Genomic DNA, 22011 nt, shown 5'->3' with positions numbered 1-22011 from the left:
TGTCTGGCACAAGGACACTCTTGCTAAGAAACATGAATTTCTTCTTATTTGGAGACTTTGGAAGTCTGAGGTATTTTTCAAACTTTACAAATTTATACCAAAAAAAGTGTTAAGAAATTTTATATTAGTGAAATGTGACTATTAAATTCATGTAAATTCACATAAATTTATCTGTTATAAACATGCACTCGTATTCTTTAAAGTTTACATTGCATCTACCTAAGGGAATGCTTTTTATTTAGCCATTTTGTTGTTTCATTTTCATTTTCAAACACTTACTTTCACAGTGCAGAACTCAGAGTTCCAAAAGCGGCTTTTCACTGTCCTGTTTTTCCTCAGCTTCTTCTTCAGATCCTACATGGTGGGGAAGGAGAAGTGCAGAAAAGAAAAGTGTCAGTAACAGTAACATAGACATACAATTTTAAGTGAAAGATACATATGATTTGTCCTCATGAGATTTAGGCTAACAAAATAAAGAATAAAAAATCGGGCTGGGGGTGTAGCTCGGAGGTAGAGTGCCCCTGAGTTCAAGCCCCAGCACCACACACACACACACACACACACACACACACACACACACACACACACACACACACTTATTTCTCGCAGAAGGAAAATTGGCAGAGGAATTCATGAATTCCACTTATGTACTAGTGAAAATATTCCAATATCAGGAACTGTTATCAGTTGATATTCCTTCTCCACCTGTTTTCTGTCAAGCTTAGACATAGATTTTTAAGCGGAAATGCTGCTGAGCGTTGGTAGAAAGGACTTACTCACCGCACCGGGTGAGTGGGGGAGCAGTATGTGCTCCTACCGTGGAGGCGACGCCTGATGGACATCATCTATGCTGCTGCCACCAACCACTGCCCAGCTGTTCTGAATCTGTATCTCAAGAGTTTTATATACTCTACATTTAATCCTGTCACCCCACTCTGAGGTTCTCGCTCTAGGATCTATTCTTAAAGAAATGATACTATCCAATATGTACCCATTATGTAGATAGTCTCTCTAAAAATTACAAATAAACCTAACTGCCTGGAATGTAAACAAGAATAAATAATTACATTCTATGAAATATCTTATATCTGTGTAAAATTAGGATTATAGTTTGTGATTATATAGAAAATACATGTGCATTAAAACAAAGTATATATGTAATAATAAGTAAGCTTGTTATATCATAAGGTTACATTTGATGAGGTACATTCACAAACATATCAAATTCAATCACTAAGCCAAACATGAGAAGGAGAGAGGGGGAGGGGATGGGATGGGAATTGCATAAAGGCTAATTGGGTGATGTGTGCAATCTATGCCTCTACCATCCTGTACCCATTAAGATGTATGACTACAATGTACCAACAAAAATTTAAAAATATATATATTTGTGCAAATGAGAAAGTTGAAGAAAATAACCACATGACTTCTGCATATCATATTTTGGTGGCTACTCCAAAATGTTTAAAAAAATTAGTGACTTTATAATTTTTACATTCTAGTTTTAAAAGCAGGATATAAACAATACAGGCAGCATGGGTACAATGATGTGAAATTACACACACACATAGAAAAGAAACAAGTTAAACTGTGAATGGTGATACTACTGAATAGTTTGAAGGATCAGTAAGTTTTAATATTTGTTTTTTTAGCCTTTGCATAAAAGCATGCATTTTGTTCATAATCAGAGGAAAGAAATAGAATAGGAGGTGTGAAAAGACAGAGACTGCAGTAGATGTGATCAGCTCACACAGGCCGCAGCTGGTCTTGGCGACGGCTTTCATCTGTGAGACAGTACACTGTGAAGAGGGCACTTCTGTCTTATAAAAATATCTGCATGGCTTCTAGCCAAGAACAAGTGTGGTACAAGAGAAAGAATGGCTGAGAATCTTAAGACTGTGTCCCACATCTCAACCTCATAAATGGCATGCAGTTCAAGTAGAATTTGGGGTAAAAGAATTAGATACAGGTAGAGTAGGAGCAAGGCTTTACTTTCCAACCCATTAAGCTGCTAGAAATTCTGGGTGGTTTAACTGTGTTCTCATATTGAAAGGAGTCTCAGGTCAAAGCAAGCCTTCCTCTTCAAAGGTGCACCCTGGCTGGGCCAAGAGCAAATAGCCACAATGAGCAGCCTTATCTTGGGATTATCTGAGAATCCTAAATGAACTTACATCTTCCACTGAAGTACAACCATATGCATTCCCTATATATTTTTAAAGGACCTCTTGCTGTGGCCTTGTGAAGGAATCAATAAACTTTTCTATGAAAAGTATCTATAAAAGTTGGAAAAATAGTCAAAACTAAGCATTTAACTCCTCTGAAAATGACCAAAGGCATACGATAACTGAAGACCAGTTCATTTTCGAAAAACTGAAGAACCCAGGGAACAACAGTCCTGCACTGGCCTCAGCTGCTCTGTTCCTCCTAGCACTCAGCTGGATGGCATGGTAGTTCTGCCAGGGTACAGCGGGCCACAGTGAGGACTGGCAGCAAAGCCACGGTTGAGGGGAGCCCATGTACTCTGGAGTGGGATCCACACTCCTTGACAGCAGTACTGATGGGAAAGTGACAATCACTGGTTAGCAGGAAGGGCAGCTGCTCTGGTGGCCTGAGGTGGTATCATGGCTGGAGCAAGCATATGCCTAAATCCGTTCACATGCATAGGGCAGACCAGGAGAGCTCAAGCTAGCTAGATACCCTGAGCTATCAGCATGTGCAGAGAACACATGAAAAGTCTGAGCAAAAAGTAAAAGCTACACACAACCTGAAAAGGGCCTGAACTTTGAATGTACTACTCAACATTTTCATCTGGCAAAGGATGGAAGCCTTAATCCATGGAGTTGAGCACAACCTCTGTCCAGCCTTGGCTACCACCAAGTTCTGTAGACACAGGAATCTCCTGGGAAGCTAGGCTTAGGTTAAAAAAAAACAACAAGGCAACATTTTAAAAGAAACAAAACAAAACAAAACAAAAAAACATACATAAGACCCCCTGCTCTATTTTTTTTTTTTTTTGGTGGTACTGGGGTTCCTGGAAGCCCTTCTACCTCCGGGCTACACTCCCAGACCTATTTTATATTTTTATTTGGAAACAGGGTCTCTTAAGCCAGCGAGGCTGGCTTCGAACCTGTGCGATCCTCGTCTCCGCCTCCCAAGTGAGGGTATTACAAGCGTGTGCCACCACGCCCGGTCCCTGCCCTATTTTTTATTGTTTATTTTATTTTATTTTATTTATTTATTTTTTTTTTTTGGTGGTACTGGGGTTCCTGGAAGCCCTTCTTCCTCCGGGCTACACTCCCAGACCTATTTTATATTTTTGAAACAGGGTCTCTTACACCAGCGCGGTTGGCTTCGAACCTGCGCGATCCTCCTGTCTCCGCCTCCCAAGCGCGGGGATTACAAGCGTGCGCCACCACGCCCGGCGTTTTTTATTGTTTATTTTGAAACAGGGTCTCACTAAGTTACGGAAGGCCTCACTAAGTAGCTAAGGTTGTCCACAAACCGCGATCCTCTGGTTTCAGCCTCCAGAATGCTGGGATTACAAGCATATGCCACCATGCCTGGCTTAAAAACATACATAAAAAAAACTAAAGAAGGCAGACATAGTTACATCCCCTAGGGAATAAAATTTTATGAAAAATTAGCTAAACAAATAACAACAACATTTTGGAAAAAAATGAGAATCCAGAGTTGCTACAATATATTTTCCACAAATTACTTTTCAACAGAAAAAACAAGATGTAGAGAATCCAGCAAATGTTATAATTTTCCGGGGGAAAGTGAAAAAATAAAGAAAACAGTTGAAGCATACCATCTTTGTGTACTTCCAAATACTTTATGTAGCAAGAAAAATATAAAAGCAGTTGTTATAAATATGCTCAAGGTACTATAGTGAGTTAAAGAACTAAAGGTTGCTGGGCGTGGTGGCCCACGCTTGTAATCCCCACTCTTGGGAGGCAGAGACAGGAAGATCGCGCAGGTTTGAAGCCAGCCGTGCTGGTTTTAAGAGACCCTGTTTCCAAATATAATAAAGTATAAAATAGGTCTGGGAGTGTAGCCCGGAGGTAGAAGGCCTTCCAGGAACCCCAGTAGCACAAAAATAATAAAAAAAAGAACTAAAGGAAACTAAAAAGACAATAAATTAAAATAGAATTATCAAGAAGGAAAATAATTTAAAATGAACAGAAATTTAAAAATAACAAATTCTGGAGTTAACAAAGTGTAAATGTGATGAAATATTTGCCAGACAGAATCAAAAAACTATCCAAGATGGCAGAACAACTGGTGTACTTGAAGGTAGACTGATAGAAATGATCTGATATACTGAGAGTAAAAGACTGAAAAAAACTGAACAGAATTCAGAGACCTGTCTACTAACATGAATTCTACCAATATGTGAGTATTATGAATTATGTTTGAAGAAATAATGGCCAAAATTTCCTAATTTTTTGAGACATATCAATCTACACATCTAATAAGCTTAAAGAAAGATGAATTCAGCTATGCACAAAGAGATCTACATGTGTATCATTGCCAACCTGCAAAAAATACACATGAAAATGAATATACAGCACATTGAAACTTGAGATATCACTAAAACAAGTTCTACAGGAAATGTTTCAAATCAATTATGTAAAATACTTTACCAAAAGAAGTAGAAAGAGAACCTAATCCAAGGAGAATCATGAAAGTAATAAACATTGGCTTGACACGCTTATGGACAACTCTTTGACAAATGTGCTAATTTGGTTTCAGGGGGAGAAATTATCTCTTCAAAAACAAGGAAGAGTGGCTACCCCAAAGCAAGACAATGAATTCAGTTCCTTACCTCATCAGTATATTAAAAATATTTAAAAATGTACCATATTTTTAATTGCAAGATGAAAAAGTATATGGTTTTCTAAACCAAAACCTGAGAGGAAATCTTCATGATATCCGGTTAAGGTAAAGAGTTCTTAGATAAGAACTCAAATAGACTTCCCATGAAAGAAGATATTTATAACTAGATTGAAACATTAAAAACTATGCATCAAAAATTTGGGCAAGCCGGGCATGGTGGAGTACGCTTGTAATTCCCGCGCTTGGGAGGCGGAGACCAGAGGATCGTGAAGGTTCATAGCCTCGCTGGCTTAAGAGACCCTGTTTCCAAATTTTAAAAAAAAGTACAAAAATAGGTCTGGGAGTGTAGCCCGGAGGTAGAAGGGCTTCCAGGAACACCAGGACCACCAAAAAAAAAAAAAAAAAAATTTGGGCAAGAGGTGAGCAGGGAAGAGGAATGACCTGAGGGGAGTGGTCTAGCCTCAGGAAGCTAAAACAGCTTACCCAAATGAAACCTGTGGCAACTGCCAGGATGTTGTCCTTTCATTCACATTGCCATTTTAGACACCAACACTCCCATGAGTTCCACTCAGGCCCTGATGGGAAGGTTTCTAATACAGTGAATATAACACAGGCTCACTAGGACAGGAAGACTAAGCTACAGCATGAAAATAGGTTTGCAAGCCAAATAGAAGAACTCATCACAAGGAAAACCCCATGTCACTTCTACTCTTGGAATAGATGGCTCCATGACGCTCTCTGAATGCTCCTGGATCTTCAGTACCACAAAAATAAAGCAAAACAAAAATAAAAACAAAAACCTTATTGCTCAGCAAAAGAAACTGGATGCGAAAACTACATGTTGTATAACTACATTAATACAAAATTCACAGAAAATATGAATTTGTCAAGGTAGAAAGAAGATCAGTGGTTACTTAGGACTAGAGACAGAGGCTGGAGTTAACTGCAAATGGGCATGAAAGAAGTTATCTAGTGATGAACATGTTCTAAAATTATATTGTGATGTTGGTTGAAAAACTACATTGATTAAAATAATGCAATTATACATTTGCAAAGGACAGATTTTGCAGTATACAAATTATACTTCCAGAGTTTTTCCTTTTGATACTAGAGGTTGAACTAGGGATGTTCTATCTCCAAGTTACACTTCAACTTTACTTTTTATTTTTAAACAGGGTTTTGCTAAGTTGCTAAGGCCTAGCTTCAAACCTGTGACCTTCCTGTCTCAGCCTCTTAAGTACTGGTATTGCAGGCATGCAATGCCATACCTGGCTCCACAGAGATTTTTAAAGAAATAAACATTATTGAAATATCCATGACAATGAGTCCTTAATATTTTTCAAAACTTTAATTTCAAGGTGGGGAAAATTACGCTTTAAATCTACTCACTACACATAGCATGATCATATGATTATTTAAATGGGAACTCTTCTGGGAGATAAAAGAAGTTCTAATAATACTCACATTAAGCAACAAGAAATAAGACAAGTCTATGAAATCAATCCAGAATGTATGGTAACTCTAGACCTTTCTAGAACAGATTATATTATGCAATGGAGCTACACTAGATTCTAAACTAGTCTTCCATGAGTTAGGATGTGAAGAGCTACACTTCTCAACATCACTGGTTCATTCAGCTCTCTGACCATGGACAACCACTTCAATATAGTCATCTGAAGGACAGTGTTTCCTCATGCATTCCATTTAATATGCAGGCACACAGGTAGTTTCTAAGCAAGCCCACAAAGAAACTATAGCCCTTAAAATACATCTACTAACATGTGCTAACTTTTTAATTTCTTGGATACTAAAGTCAAGCTGTTCCTACAAGGAAAACTGCTAACATCTTTATGTATAACTCTTCTCTTTCTGATTTCATTCAACCTTCATTAGATATAAATTTATGTGCCAGGTACTGTCTTAGTGCTATGGAAGAACGGACAGGAATGGAAAGCTTGGATTTTCAGAAGATTCCAGTCTACTAGAGTGGGAAGAGGACCAGGGGACTGTAGCTACTGAAAGACTATTTTTAGCTACTGACATAAAAAGAAGCCTTTGCTCCAGAGTGTTCTTTTTTTTTTTTTTTTTAAGATACATTAACTCTAGGAATCATTTCACTTGAAATTCTTTCCTAAATTGAAGAGAGAACACAGATAAATATAGCAAGGTCTTTGCACACTCCTATGTCCACCACTGCTAATCTGCATTTTGTCAACCATAGCAGCCACCCAGCTGGGCCTGTTTGTGCATTCTTGTAATCCAAGTACTTGGGAGGCTGAGACAGGAGGATCACAGGTTTGTGGCCAGCCTCAGCTACTTGGGCCCTCCGTAATTTAGTGAGACCTTGTTTCAAAATAAAGAATAAGCCAGGTGTGGTGGCTCATGCTTGTAATCCCCACGCTTGGGAGGTGGAGACAGGAGGATTGTGCTGGTTCGAAGCCAGCCTTGCTGGCTTAAGAGACCCTGTTTTTAAATAAAAAATATAAAAAATAGGTTTGGGAGTGAAGCCCGAAGGTAGAAGGGTTTCCAGGAATCCCAGTACCAAAAAAAAAAAAGAATAAAAAAAAAATAGGGATAGGGGTGTAGCTCGGAGGTAGAATGCCCCTGGGTTCAATCCCTAGTAATTAACACACACGCACGCATGCACACACACATGCATGCACGCATGCACGCACCCATACACAACCACCAGTGGGCACTGAAAATGTTTTGTTTAGCTTCCTAATCCAGGACCACTAGGTGGTAGCAAACACCACAGACATGATAGGGAAGGAATGCTGAATTCCTTCTGCTATTATGCTATTTTTCTGACCTTCTAAATAAGAATATAGATTAGTACTGAGAAATCTATTCGTTTTATAAAAAGAATAAGCTAAAAACTGGATAGTCTTAAAAGTAGAAAAGCATGAAATATATTATGAACTTTAAATAGAATGAGTTCTATGACAAAATATCTGAATGCAATAATTCTTATAAGGTATTGAAAAGATTAATACTTAATTTTAATTTTTACCATCTTATAAACAGATTTTCTGCTAATCTACATTTCTATTTCATGTTGCACTATAGTTGTGTATTTTGTAGTGCTTTTAGATCCTACATCAATAGTCTAGAATGTAAGTTACCTGGAGTACTTCCAGTGCACTGATATTTCATTATTGTGCCTTCCATCTTTTACATGGCTCTTTCTGCCTAGATTGTGTTATTGCAGTGTGTGTTTAAAATACTATGTCAAACACTGGAATACTATAATGTAGTCTCTAAAACAAGCAGATATCTCAGTGGCAGAAAGAGACCAAGTCACTGCTGAAGGAAGTGCTGGCAGTACAGGATTGCAGGCTGGGAAAGAGATCCCAGAGACCATCTCCAGACTTCCAGGAGGGATGGGGTGGGTGGGAAATGGTATACAGACAGCACATGAGAGGAGGTGTAACCACAGGATAGAAAGAACAAGATGAGCAATGACATGAGGACTTTGGAGCACAGCATTTTCAGGAAAACTGCAAAGAGAAGCCAAGAAGGTCGGAATGAGGTGAGAGGACAACAGGGCAGGAGTGGTCACAGAGGAGTTGCTGCTAGGAGGGTTGATGAGTCCCTTGTGCTGCTGAAGACATCTGGAGAGGGGACTGATAGGATCAACTTTGCATTTCATCCACACCGAAAGCCGTTGGCTTGAACAGTCAAGAGCATGGACCCAGCACTGGAGCTGAGTTCCAATCTTAGCTCCACTACTTATTTTCTGTGTGGTTCTGGGTAGCTGATTCTGCTCTCTGTGCTTCAACTAGCTCATCTCTACACTGAGGACAAGAGTCTTATATCAAAGAGTGGTTATGAGGAATAGGTGAATGAATGTCAGCAAGGCCCTGAGAATAGCACCTGATATCTACAAAGTATTAGCAACTTTGATAATGATTTTTAAAATAATGATTTTTAATTATGGCAAAATACACTGAACGTAAAATTTGACATTTTAACTCTTTTTAAGTGTACTTGTCAGTTCATCTACACTGTTGTGCCACTGTCACTGCCATGTATCTCTCTGCACATCCCTCAGCCCCTGGAAACCACTATTGTACTTTGTCTCTGTGAACGTGACTATACTAGGTACCTCATTAAAGGAGAGTGGCAGAATAATCGTTCTTATGTGCCTGGCTTAGTTAGCACAATGTGCTCGAGGTTCCAGCATGTTACAGCATATGTCAGAATCTCATTCCTTTCTCGGGTTGAGCAATGCTTTCCTGGAGGTCATGTCACATTGTGTTTATCCATTTATCTGCTGATGGCCATGTGGGTTGTTTCTACTTTTCCACTTATCTGATGTGCTTCTCCTGCTTTGGGGTATATACACAGGGGTATAACTGCTGGATTATGAAATAATTCTATGTTTATTTTTCTGAGGAAACATTGTTCTGCTTTCTATAGGAACTAAAGCACTTTACATTCTCAAGGCAATGTACCAGGGTTCCAGTTTCTTCATATCCTCACCAGCACTTCTTTTCTGTTTGTTTTTTTTTTCTCCCTTGTTTTTGCTGCTCTTATTTTGCTTTGTTTTTGCTAACAGTTATCCTGATTGGTGTGAGGAATCTCTCTCACTATGGTTTTGACTGCATTTTTCTAGTGATTAGTGAACCACTAATTCACAGGCCTACTGGTCATTTGTGTACCTTCATGGGTGATGTCTCTTCAAGACCTTTGTTCTTTCAATCAGGTTTTACTGGATTTTGCGAGCCACTGCTGTGAGCACTCTGGTCGCTGGTTAGTGGAAGGCATAAGGAGGCAGGAAGAGAAAAGCTGTGGCAGAAGAGGAAGCAAGGAAAGCTGAACTGAGGTTGGAGCTGGTAGGAAGTAAGATGGAGGAGGAAGATGAACAGCTTTGTGAATAATGAGGCATCAGCCTGAAGGAAGGGTGAAGTTCGCAGAAAGGCTCTGATCCTGACTTGGGCACCTGGGATGGAGCTGCCTCTCTCAGCCATGGCAGTCCTACAGGAAGTGGCACAGAGATGGAAGGCGCTAAGGAGTGAAGCGAGCCCCTTCCCCTTCTGCCGGTCTTTGAGATGCAGATCATGAGTCAGAGTACCTGGGCCCCTCTACTGTGCTCAGTTTTAGAGCTCCCATGTCTCACCCCTGGTCTCATGGAATGGTATGTCTTAACTATTTTCATATCCTGGTGTGCTAAATGTTTGCTAAATATATTGAGAAACAAGAGGGAGTAGTGAGAGGGAGGGCAGAGCTTTTGATGAACAGAGACAAAAATGGTAATCAAATTTTTTACCTGCTTCAGATTCAGGAGGGGAATAAAATTGACCATCAGAAAGACCAGCAGGTATGAGTACTGCTCTCTCTGATGCATCCTGAACTATCAGGAGCCCTGAAAGAGAAGAAATTCAGATGCCGTGAATGATATCACCTTCCTTATAGCTTCTAGGCGAGATTCAGTATTATATAAATAGTATTATTATAACATTAAGAACCTCTTAGATGCTGGGCATGGTGGTACATGCTTGTAATCCCAGCATTTGGGAAGCTGAAATAGGAGGATAGCAATTCACCGACAGCCTCAGCTACTTAGTGAGGCTCTTTGCAACTCAGTGAGACCCTGTTTCAAAATAAAGAATAAAAAATAGGGCTGGGAGTATAGCTCGGAGGTAGATTGCCCCTGGGTTCCATCCTCGGTACCGCAAAATACATACATACCTACATACATACATACATACATACATACATACCTCTTAGACACAGGAGGTACTCTAAAAATTTTTTAACCAAAAGTAAAGGTTTCATTAAGAAACTATGACCCAATATTATAATGACAGTTATAAAAACTGCCTCATGTTAGTCCTGGAATTCCACACTGTATTTAGAGCACCTTTCCCTTAATAATTTTTATGTCTCTACCAAATCAGCACTAACCTCAAAAGAAAAGCACAAAGTAAAATAAAAACCCAGGCAGCCTGTACAAATGATCCACTATGTGCATATGGTTTAGAGAAACATCAGAAATCAAGCATAATACCTACATGGCCTTTTATATTTATATAAAGAAAAACTGAGGTGATGAAGAAATATTTATGAAAAATACTCCAAAGAAAAGACAAGTATTACAAAGTGAAAATAAAAGAGGAGAGCACCAGATCATTAATATGTTATAAAGAAGAACATGGAAACATAGACACCAAATTTATCTGGTGAAGACTGAGGGATCGGGAGACAGTGGGAGGAAGTACCCACCAGATAGCAAGAACCAGGCACATGTGTCCTCTGACACTGACAATGAAAGCACATGCAGTTTTAAAAACTTCCATGAATTCTGTGTATAGATTTATCATTGATGGTGGAATTGGCTTATTCATTTAATCATTAAAGCATCATTCATATTAAAAGTTCACATGGTTTCAATGAAGTTCAGCTTGAGATATATATATATATATATATATATATACACACATATACATATATATATATATACATATATATGACTTTCATACTTACATTATTTTTCTCTATCTCTTCTCCACACTATGCTTTCATAAATGAACAGAGGACACAGGATGAAAGACATATTTTGGACCACTGAATAATGTTTTTTTAAATCTACTCTTGGATAATTTTTTTCTTATAGATTTCTTTTGTTAGTCAGATTTTCAAAAATGAAGATGGTTTTCCTCTGAGGCAGGGTACATGGAGCCAGATGACAGAAAAGGGCATAGAGGCAGCATGTCTGGAAACTGCATGCACCATTTCACCTCCAAGCGGGGGTGGGTGGGGCATGTGGGCTACCATTGAGGCACCTATGGAGAATTCCCCACCCAATAATCAGCCACACAGATCATTCAGTCTACTGGCCTTCCTAGTTAATATCCCAGGATACTCGAAGCCATGTGGTGGCATTAGAGCGGCTTTGACAGGACTTGGAAGTACACTGTGCTAGCTGTCACTCAGCATCCCAGAGGAATATGGCAGAGGCTAAGAGAGCTGAGCACTGCCGTGGCTGGAGTCCTCCTCTTGAACTCTATCCGCATCATTACAGTTCCAATCTAGGCATTTCACTTATGTAACTATGGCAGTCCTTCTGTATGCATAGCATTATGATGCTTTGGAGATCTACAGACTATATTCAAAATTGCTGACTCAAATCACTTAAAATTGGTTTAAATTTTTAGTCCTTAAACAGCACAGCTGTTTATATATGCAAAATGCTTAGTATCCTATGACAATTATTATTAATGAGAAAATGTCAACCTGTCTGGGCAGGAAGAGGTAGTACCTATTTTTTGCTGTTCCTTAATGTTTTCGATCATTGTTCATACCTTATTTCAGAGGAAGCCTGTCCCCACAGCTGGAAAGAGGAGCTACTTCCTGTTATATACTTTCACCTCCCAACCCTTTTCTCCAATCTGCCATAGCCAGGGAAAAACAGAACCACAGTAACTGCCCTGCTCTACCCATCTGCAGCTCCTACATGGAGAAGCCACAGCTCTCCTTTGCCACTTGGTACCCAGCTAGCCCTGGAAGCTGGCTTTGACAGATACTTACTGTTTTCTTCTTCTGCTTCTTGAGGTAACACTTTGAAATCCAGGAACCATGTCTCAATCCAGGCAAGGATGAATGAAATGATGGGCAGCACATAGCCAAAAGCCCCTTGAGAGAAGAGCTGCAAGAACAGATGTGAGCAGGAACAGGAGAGGCAGTCACTATGGCTCACACTGGATAATGAGGCTTCACCACCACGGAGGGGGCAAAGGTACAGAAAAGGGAGGGCATACCTTTGAGAGGATCACTTTCGCTAGTAAAAAGGCACTGGTCACTGCTGTTGTCAACTGCAAGACACATGACAAAGCATCATTCAAAGTAATATTTCACACTGTGCAGCCACCTCCCTCATTTAGGAAACCCATCCAAGCCTCATATAAGAAACCCATCCAAGCCAGAAGCAGGCAATGCCTGAAAAACCTGTGCCCGACATGGCTTAGTCTCACATTATTCTACATCTACCATCTATGCTCAGGCTGGGGCAAAATGGACTTCCATATGGCACACAATCACTGACTGGCTGCTTATGGTATTCCTTCTCCCAAGTTTTAGCAAGCTAATGTGTTAGAAAACTATATTTTACACAACAGAAGGAAAAAATGTACAATCACACAGAAGAAAGGACCAGAGAATATGTATACAGTGCTCTCCCTAGGGGTTATGAAACCCAGAGCAATTTTGCCATACTAGAGCCTTGTTATTCCCACTTCTAATTAATATTTTTAGTACTGTGACACCTGACCAAAGTGAATGCCAACAGTAGCCATGAAGGCCATGGAATATCAAGAATCTTGCTCAGGAAGTGCTAACAAAGTTATAGACACACCCCCTGAAGAGCATGAGTTTCTTGGGAGAAGAGGTATTTTACAGACTGATACTAATTTACTTTATGGGCCAACCCTGAGTTATTTGGTACCAGAGAACTTCTCAAGTCTCAGGGACTCTCTCTGCAAATGTTTTAAACAAGAATCAGAAACAGTGCAATGGATTTGCTAAATTAGATCTATCTTTAAGACAATCTGAAAGCAGATACTGAAGATTCTTATAACTCTCATTGCATGTCTACATCAATCCCTCTGCCTTGAAACAGATGACCTGACAAATACTAGTGTATCCAAAATGGGGCTGACGTAGAATAAGGAGGGTGCTGTCATCACAGATAGTGTGACATCAGGAAGTGTATTTGGAAACAGAATCGTCTTCCCAGATTGTTGGCTACATTCCTGATGTTAGAGCTCTGGAATAACAGGGATCTACCCCGTGTCCTATGGTGCTGGGAATGCTGAGAGGGCCCCTGGTGGACTCAGTCTTAGGAGGGCAGCACAGTTCTCATTCCAACCAGGACACACCAGTGTCCTTTAATGGCAGAGTTTCAGGGTCTTCCTGTATAATTCTCCCAAGTTTGAAGAGCAAATCATTTCTTCCATAATCTCCCACCCCCTTCCCAATATCTGCCTTAGTAGGTCTTTAAAATAGATGAGTGCACAGAACATCTATGGAAATGGCAAAATATAATTCAGACAGAACTGCTTATAACTCTTTCAATCTCTTAATATTTACTAAGAGTGAATAGAATGTGCCCAAGCTTTTATGCAAAGGAAGAGATATGTAAAAATGTCAATTGTCCTCAAGGAGCCAGAGGACAGTAATAGGAATAAGCACAGAAGCTCCTCTCTCTAAGATTTGGCGGGGGCAACAAAAGGCAGAGGGAAGGTGATTATCAAAACAAATAGAGACCAAATCATAAATAAAACCACTGAGCAGTTTCAATCAAACAAGGAACTTTCCAAATATCTGTGACAGAAGAACTGGTTTCATCTCTTATCTGCAAAATGCAGTCACAGGAGGTGGATACTTGGCTGATAATCACTCTTGGATATCAAGAATTCTCATTTGGCTCAGCATCCCAAAGACAAAGCTAGTTATTTGTTAACACTGGAAACAAGCCCTGGAGTGTTAAACCTACCAAGTGAGGGAAAGGGGACTTGGGAAGCAGTAGTGAATTCTAGGCTTTGATGCCCCCTCTTCCTGCAGCTCAGGTCACTGTGAGCAGGCGCTGGCCACCAGTTCTATATAGATGACCCACTGACACCAGCATACTCACCGCGATTGCCCACCAGTGGCGCAATTTGCATACAGCATAAGCAAGTATCAACACTTTAAATCGAAAAACTGCCAAAAGCTGGAAAAAAAAGCAACACAATATTTAATGTATATGAAAATACAGTAAATTAACTCTCTGAACTCACCAGACTATCTTCATCATTCTGACTAGCTATGAACTGCCCTAGAAGGGTACTGATCCCTAGACCAGCATGTAGGACTTGCTACCCAGAGCCCAACACAAAATTGCCCAAGTTTGTTCCAGATTAATTTCTCATTATCAAAATAAGAGAAAGCTAAAAATGAAATGGCGTTTTCTTCATACTGCTGCATAACTAGGTAAATCTTCTTTTCAGTGACTAGGACATTTCTACTTCTGCCATGGAAGAATAAAGGTTCATGCCTAGAACATGGGAATGACTCCTGCTTCCCTCTCTCTCTCACTCATCCTCCTTTTCTTATAGTGATCAGACAGTTCCTTGGAAGAAAGACAGCGTGGGCAGGGTGTGCAATTCATGGAAAAGGAGATATGGCCCGCATGCAAGGGGGAACAGTGGCATCACATTTGAGGCCTATTTTGAGGAACGATGCCTTTGGGTTTCATCATATCTGAAATGAGATATAAGAAAAAAACATACTCACAAATATATCAAAATAAGAAGAGTAGTAGTCATATTGCACCACCTCCTTTTCTAATGTGTTTTCAATGCCTCCGTTCACCTAGAGAGGAGAGTAAGAAGCAGAAAAATGGAGTGATTTACATGTGAAAACGAAATAAGAGTAAGGTTTCCTATATACTTTCCTATCTCCTTAGAATCCCAAAATATTCAAACACAGAAAAAAAAAAAAAGCCCTCAAAATTTTAATAAAATACAGCTGAGCTGGGCATGATAGTGCATGCTTGTAATCCCAGTACCTGGGAGGCTAGTAGGAGGATTGCTGGTTAGTGAGACCTTGTTTCCAAATAAAAATAAAATAGGTCTGGGGATATAGCTCAGAGGCAGAATGCCCCTAGGTTAAGTCTCCAATAACACACAAAAAAGGGAGGGGTGAGAGGCTGAGTAGTAACACCTTCCACTTCCTCAGTTCTGAGTTTATTTATGCAACAAACATAAATAAGTGTGTAATGAAGAACAATGACTTTTCCATAGTTCCTATTTTGGCAAACTAAAATGCTACTCTAAAAAATAACTCTCTTTTTAAAGTCTTCGATTATGCAAATGTGTATTTTTAAAGAAGGCAATATATGTGTACGTGGGGCCTCTTTCTAGGTGTTAGAAGGGCCAGTATCCTCTGATCTTGTAGCAAAGTTTGCCCAAGTTTGTTCCAGATTAATTTCTCATTATCAAAATAAGAGAAAGCTAAAAATGAAATGGCATGAGAACAGTTACTATGACACTGGACAGAAGATAAAAATTCTCTATGGTTGTTCGTTTTTATTTGCTCCTAGCATTTTAAAATTCTCCACTCTTTTTTATTTAAATATACAATTTAAGCTGGGCATGATGATGCACCTCTATAATCCCAGCACCTGGGAGGCTGAAACACGAGAATTGCGGTTCAAGGCCAGCCTCAGCAACTTAGTGAGGCCCTCAGCCAGATCCTATTTCAAAAATAAAAAATAAAAATAGGGCTCAGAGTATAGCTCAGAGATAGAATGCCCCTGGGTTAAATCTCCAGTACCATATTAATAACTAAACACATAAATAACTTAGATAACAAAAGTGAAAACAGACTAGGCCTATAATCATACCAAAATTAAGAGTATATGATATAGTGAAACCGGATAGGATATGATAAAATTTGTCTTATTCTTTTTTCTTTTCTTTTCTTTTTTTTTTTTTTTTTGGTGGTACTGGGGTGGAACCCAGAAGCTTTTACCTCTGGGCTATACTCCCAGACCTATTTTTTATATTTTACTTGGAAACAGGATCTCTCTAAGTTGCTGAGAGCCTCACTTAAGTAGCTGAGGCTGGCTTTGAACCTGTAGGATCCTCCTGTCTCAGCCTCCCTAGTGTGAGGATTACAAGCGTGGACCACCACGCCCAGCTGTCTTATTCTATTTTTAAACAAAATTTAAATTGCTGAAAGTTTAGAAATTGAACTATGGAAAATAGTATTTTTAACAAATCAAGTAAGACAGACATGTATCCAGGTGGGACATCTGTAATTAGGAGGGTCCGTATATGTATTGGCCTGGTCAGAGGGAATGTGATATATAACATTTATTTCAAGCTTCTAAGGCTAAACCAGTCTGAGAAAACAAATACAGATGTTCTAAAAAGGGACAAAACAGATGGCAATTAACCAGGCAACTGGATAAGTGGGAAAAATTAGTAAGAAATAACTTTGTGAGTTTCCCTAGTTGGTCAAATTAAAATAAAAGGAAGGAAAGGGTGGTCTTAGCTCATAGATCTTTTCATGGATATGTTATTATATGAATGAAAGCAAATAATAAACACTACTCTGTGCCTTAAAATTCCTTTAGAAGTTTAGGTTTCTGTGTAATTAGTTCATATTGGCCCTGGACCTGCTTGGCTATAGACATTTACAAATGAATAGAATAAGAACCTGGGAGCAAGAAGAAATATTTATTAAAGACCAACCAGCCACACAGGGCGTGGTAGTCCATGCCTATAATCCCAGTACTTGGAAGGTTGAGAGAGGTGGATCGAAAGTTAAAGGACATCTCAGCAGCTTAGGGGGATTCAGCAACCTAGTTGATACATATCTTGTATCATTTTTAAAAATCTAAAGTCTCAAATACTTCTGGTCCCGAGCATTTTGGATAAGGGATATTCTACCCATACAGTTCTGGGTTCCATTATGAGAAAGCTAGTCATCTTTGGATACTTGGGTAAATAAATCGGCCTGTCAGCCAGTCTTCTCCTACTTCTCTCTTGTAGGCCTCTCTTATGAGCTCTTTTTCTATTCATACCACCTCATACTCTGTCAACAGCTTCTGAGTTACTGTTCGTATGCTAATCTACCCCTAATTTAGCCCAGTTGCACCCCACTGCCACAATGATTTTTGTCTACTTGCCAAATATCTGCTGGCACCAATGGAATGGCAGGCATTGTTCTAATTAAAATAAGTGTTTCAGTATGAAAAACATCATCTCTGTCTTCATGGGAGTGCATTCTAGGCAAGGGAGAGAGATGACAAGTGCTACACAGGGAACAAATGCAGGGCAGTGTGATAGAATAATGGTAACATTTAAACTGACACCACCACGATAGGATATCAAAATGTAAAAAATGATAAAGGAAATGACTAATTTCCTATAGAAGAAGCTACTAGTGTGGAGGTCCCAATACAGAAAGGAGCCCGTTCTGTGCGACAATAAGAGAACGGCTGATGACTGACATGAGCTGCTGATGATACAGGAAGCAGACAGGCCTTGCTGGGAGGAAAGCCTTCTGAAAAGACCACTGTCAACTGGTGAGAAATGTAAACAACTTGACTCAGGTTTGGAAGAAAAGAGAAATATAGGATTAAATAAAATGTATTATTACAATAAATTTCACTTGTTTATTTTTAATTTTATTAATCAAACAACTAGAGAAATTACATATTACAAATTTTGCATTATAGTTCCAATGGACAACACCGATCTAGGCAATTATTTGGCAATAAAATCTCATAATTCTCCAAATACCACTAGGAAATTCTGCTTGACAAAATATAAATAAATGATCTATTTGCAGAAAAGTAAAAAATATGCAGAATCTCAAAGAAGAGAATTAGGAAAGTTCATGTAATAGCTAAAACATATTCCAGAAGCATTTCCTATTTTTTTAGAGCAAGGCTTGTTGAACTTGTTCTAAAAGGTTTAGGGAATAATTATTTTTGCCTTTTTTATACTTAAATAGATGGGCATGGTTGTGTCCAACAAAACTTTAGCAGTCCAACTGAATTTGTCCCACAACCTGTTGTTTGTAAACTCTTACTATTGGAAAAAATGTTAGAAATTCAAATTTCTTTTTTTATTTTGGTGGTACTGGGGTTCCTGGAATCCCTTCTACCTCCAGGCTACACTCCCAGACCTATTTTATATTTTTTATTTGGAAACAGGGTCTCTTAAGCCAGCATGGCTGGCTTCAAACCTGTGAGATCCTCCTGTCTCCGCCTCCCAACCACGGGGATTACAAGAGTGTGCCACCACGCCCGGCCTAGAAATTCAAATTTAAAAATGCTAAAATGAGTTTTATATTTACTAGTTTGTTTCAAACAATAACATTAAAGAAAACGAAATATCTAAATTAAAGATACAAACTAGAAAATGGCAAAGTTGTTATGCTTGAATAAAGATGTAATTCACTAAATGTGAGATAAATGATGAGAAAAAATTATTATTTTTTATCACTGAAAACACTTCTTATAAAGTAATAAAAATCAACTTACATTTAATTCTATTATCCACAGTAATGTTACAAATAAGAGGTCAAAGGTGACAAACAAACAGAAAGTCCTCCTGACATCAGATATGCCTTTCTTTTCCCTTCCTTCATAGGACTCGATCCTGGCCATGAGTTGTGTGGGGTTGATAGAATGGACATCACGCAAAGAAGCATGGGAGCTCTGGCTCCCAGTGAGAGTATTCTCCATGTCTTCTGGCAGGTGGTTGATCCCAGAGGAAGGTTAAAGGAGCCTTCTTCCAACTTCAACATCCCTAGTGAGAAGAGACCTTGAGAAATAAAAAGAGATATACCACATTAAACCAGAGCTCACCTAATACAACTATGCTTGCTACCCTTACAACTGTGAGCCTATGTGTTAAGCAACAGAGTGTTTTGACTGAAGATACTCATGTCTTGATAAGGACAAAAAGAAACTGAAATAAGAAGTAACAGTCTATGTTCTTAATACCAAAAACTAGCTGTTATAGAAACGAGTATTGCAACCATTTTGAAAAACAGTATGGAAAACATATGATTGATCCAGCATATTACTTCTAAGTATCTACCCCCCAACAGAACTGAAACCAAACTACCAAACTAATGCATGCATATCTATGTTTACAGCTTCATAATTCACCATTGCCAAACTATGGAACCAGCCAAGATGTCCATCAACAGATGAATGGATTACAATATTATAGGATATATACACAATGGAATTTTACTCAGCCATAAACAAAAACAAAATTATGTCATTTACAGGAAAATGGATAAAGGTGGAGAACATTATTCTAAGTGAGATTAGTCAGGCACAATACATAAGAAACTGGATGCTCTCCCTAATATGTGGAAGTTAGGAAGAAAATGGGTCATAGGAGGAATTCTAGACAAAGAAAGAGATACTACAGATGAAAAAACAAGGCAACCTAACTGAGGGGGATGGGAGGAGGGAAGAGAGAAATTCCCTAATGTACATGATGTACATTAACAAACATATCAAAGTCAATCACTAAGTCAAACATGAGAAGGAGGGAGGGGGAAGGAAATGGAGTGGGAATTGGGTAAGGGCTAACTGGGTGATGTGTGCATATATGCCTATACCATCTTGTACTCCACTAAGATGTACCAATCTTGTACTCCACTACAATGCACCAATAAAATTTTTTAAAAAATCATTAAAAAGAGAAACGAGTATCAATAAAGAATGCAAATTTATAGCAGGAAAAGGTGTTAACCACAAATAAAAGGTGATCCTCATAACAAGAAATAAACCTCTTAGTAAAACCAGGGAGAAAACTTCCATAGTCCATAAGTGCCACTACTGGTGGAATAGGAAGCCATTAACCCAATGCTGTCCTGGGCCATGTAAGCAGGGCATGTAAACTAGCCATAAAATACTTGTTTCCTAATGAAGAACTGTTATTTTCAAAAGTACTTAGTACACTTATTTTAGCAATTTCCCATCACCATTTATTAACATATATGTTCTGGGCTTCTTGGAAAAGAAGTGTTCATATCCCCAAAGTTCAGCAATATGTAACTACTTATATAACAATTACAGAGGTCATAGTTCCATATAGAAATGCAGGTTTCCCTAAGGCCAGGAAGTGCTTCTATAATAAGATAAAAAGGTGAATAATCTAAACAATTAGATTTGATTTTCTCAAAGATGAGGAAAAGCCACTGAATGGAAGTGTGACTGAATGATAGTATGACTGTTGACCAGATACTCCAGTCCCTGTTGCTGTAGCCCCTCTCCCTGTAGAAAGATATATGTACTCCTAGTTCTGGTGAACTCACATGCTTTTCTTTGGCCATGAATGCAGGCAGAGTTTGCTTGGTACTTGTATACAGAACTCTTTTTTTTTTTTTTGGTGGTACTGCGGGTGGATCCCAGAGGCTTTCTACCTCCAGGCTATACTCCCAGACCTTTTTTTTTTTTAATATTTTATTTGGAAACAGAGTCTCACTAAGTTGCTGAAAGCCTCACTAAGCAGCTGAAAGCCTCACTAAGTAGCTGAGGCTGGCTTCAAACCCGTGTGATCCTCCTGTCTTAGCCTCCCAAGCGCGGGGATTACAAGTGTGCGCCACCACGCCCGGCTGTATACAGAACTCTTAAGGGCATGATTCGCCATGCTCACTTTTCTTACTGCCAATCACTGGTGATATTCAAACGAAAAAGCATTTTCAAGGTGGGTACGATGGAATTCAGAAACAGACTACTGAGACTTCTCTAAAATGCTCTCATTTGGTCTTATTCACCATCCAAAACATCATCTATTTAAAATTGATCCTGATCTCTTTCTTCTACATTCAGAAAAAGTACTTTTCTATAAGGTGGTAGTAAGTAATGATTATATGAACTGAGATATTTTAACGTTTTCATACTTGGTCTAATAACTACTTCTAGAAATTCAAAGGACATTAAATTACAGACATTCAAAGCATAAACTGACCTATAGCATTAGAAATCGCTTGCTCAGCTAGAAGGAAGGAATAGCGAATGGAAGGCACACGTGGGGAGTGTGCTTAGGAACTTGATAAAGTTCGACCTCTTGATCTGGTAGTGGTCAAGAAAGACATACTATCTATGTTCATTCAGTAATAGTTTACTGATTTAAATGGTTTCCGTGATGTGCCAACTGGCGAAAACTTAAAATGCTTTATACTTATGTACACGTATACATATATGAACTGCATATGTTATTCTTCAAAAAAAATCTGTGCTAAAATACTTTATCATAATATTTCTGATATTCTTAATTAGAAAACAAACTATATATCTAACGAAAGGGAACTAATTAGATAAGTCATGGTGTACAGCCACAGCAGACTGATTAAAGTGAATGCTTATGAAGCATTTAAATAACTTACAAATATGTGTGGTTATAACAACCAGATCTTAAAAATCTTATATACATGTATGTTTACAACTCTATAACATAAATCTAAATAAATTCTTAAAATAATTTACCTATAAAATATATTAGATGTTTGCCATTACTGTCTGGCTAGAGAAATTATATTTTTTTTCTTTCTTTTAAATTTTTTCTAGTCTTCAAATTACTTACTTTGAGCTGGGCGTGGTGGCGCACGCTTGTAATCCCAGAGCTTGGGAGGCTGAGACAGGAGGATTGC

General features: G+C 38.8%; 1 protein-coding gene across 1 annotated transcript; it reads right to left on the bottom strand.

The window, feature by feature from the left end:
• Positions 1-295: 295 nt before the first annotated feature.
• Positions 296-19093, bottom strand: STARD3NL (STARD3 N-terminal like; the record flags this gene model as incomplete). Its single annotated transcript, XM_080701764.1, has 7 exons — positions 18878-19093; positions 15115-15192; positions 14474-14551; positions 12603-12656; positions 12373-12490; positions 10112-10207; positions 296-354 (listed from the first exon to the last, which is right to left on the bottom strand). Exons 1-7 carry the CDS (start codon positions 19079-19081, stop codon positions 296-298), a joined length of 687 nt encoding a protein of 228 aa, XP_080557890.1. The 5' UTR covers positions 19082-19093.
• Positions 19094-22011: the final 2918 nt, after the last annotated feature.

Source organism: Muscardinus avellanarius, assembly GCF_963383645.1.
Source record: "Muscardinus avellanarius genome assembly, chromosome: 9".
Classification (NCBI taxonomy): domain Eukaryota; kingdom Metazoa; phylum Chordata; class Mammalia; order Rodentia; family Gliridae; genus Muscardinus; species Muscardinus avellanarius.
The sequence above is the reverse complement of the archived record's forward strand: the minus strand, read 5'-3'. Positions and strand labels throughout refer to the sequence as shown.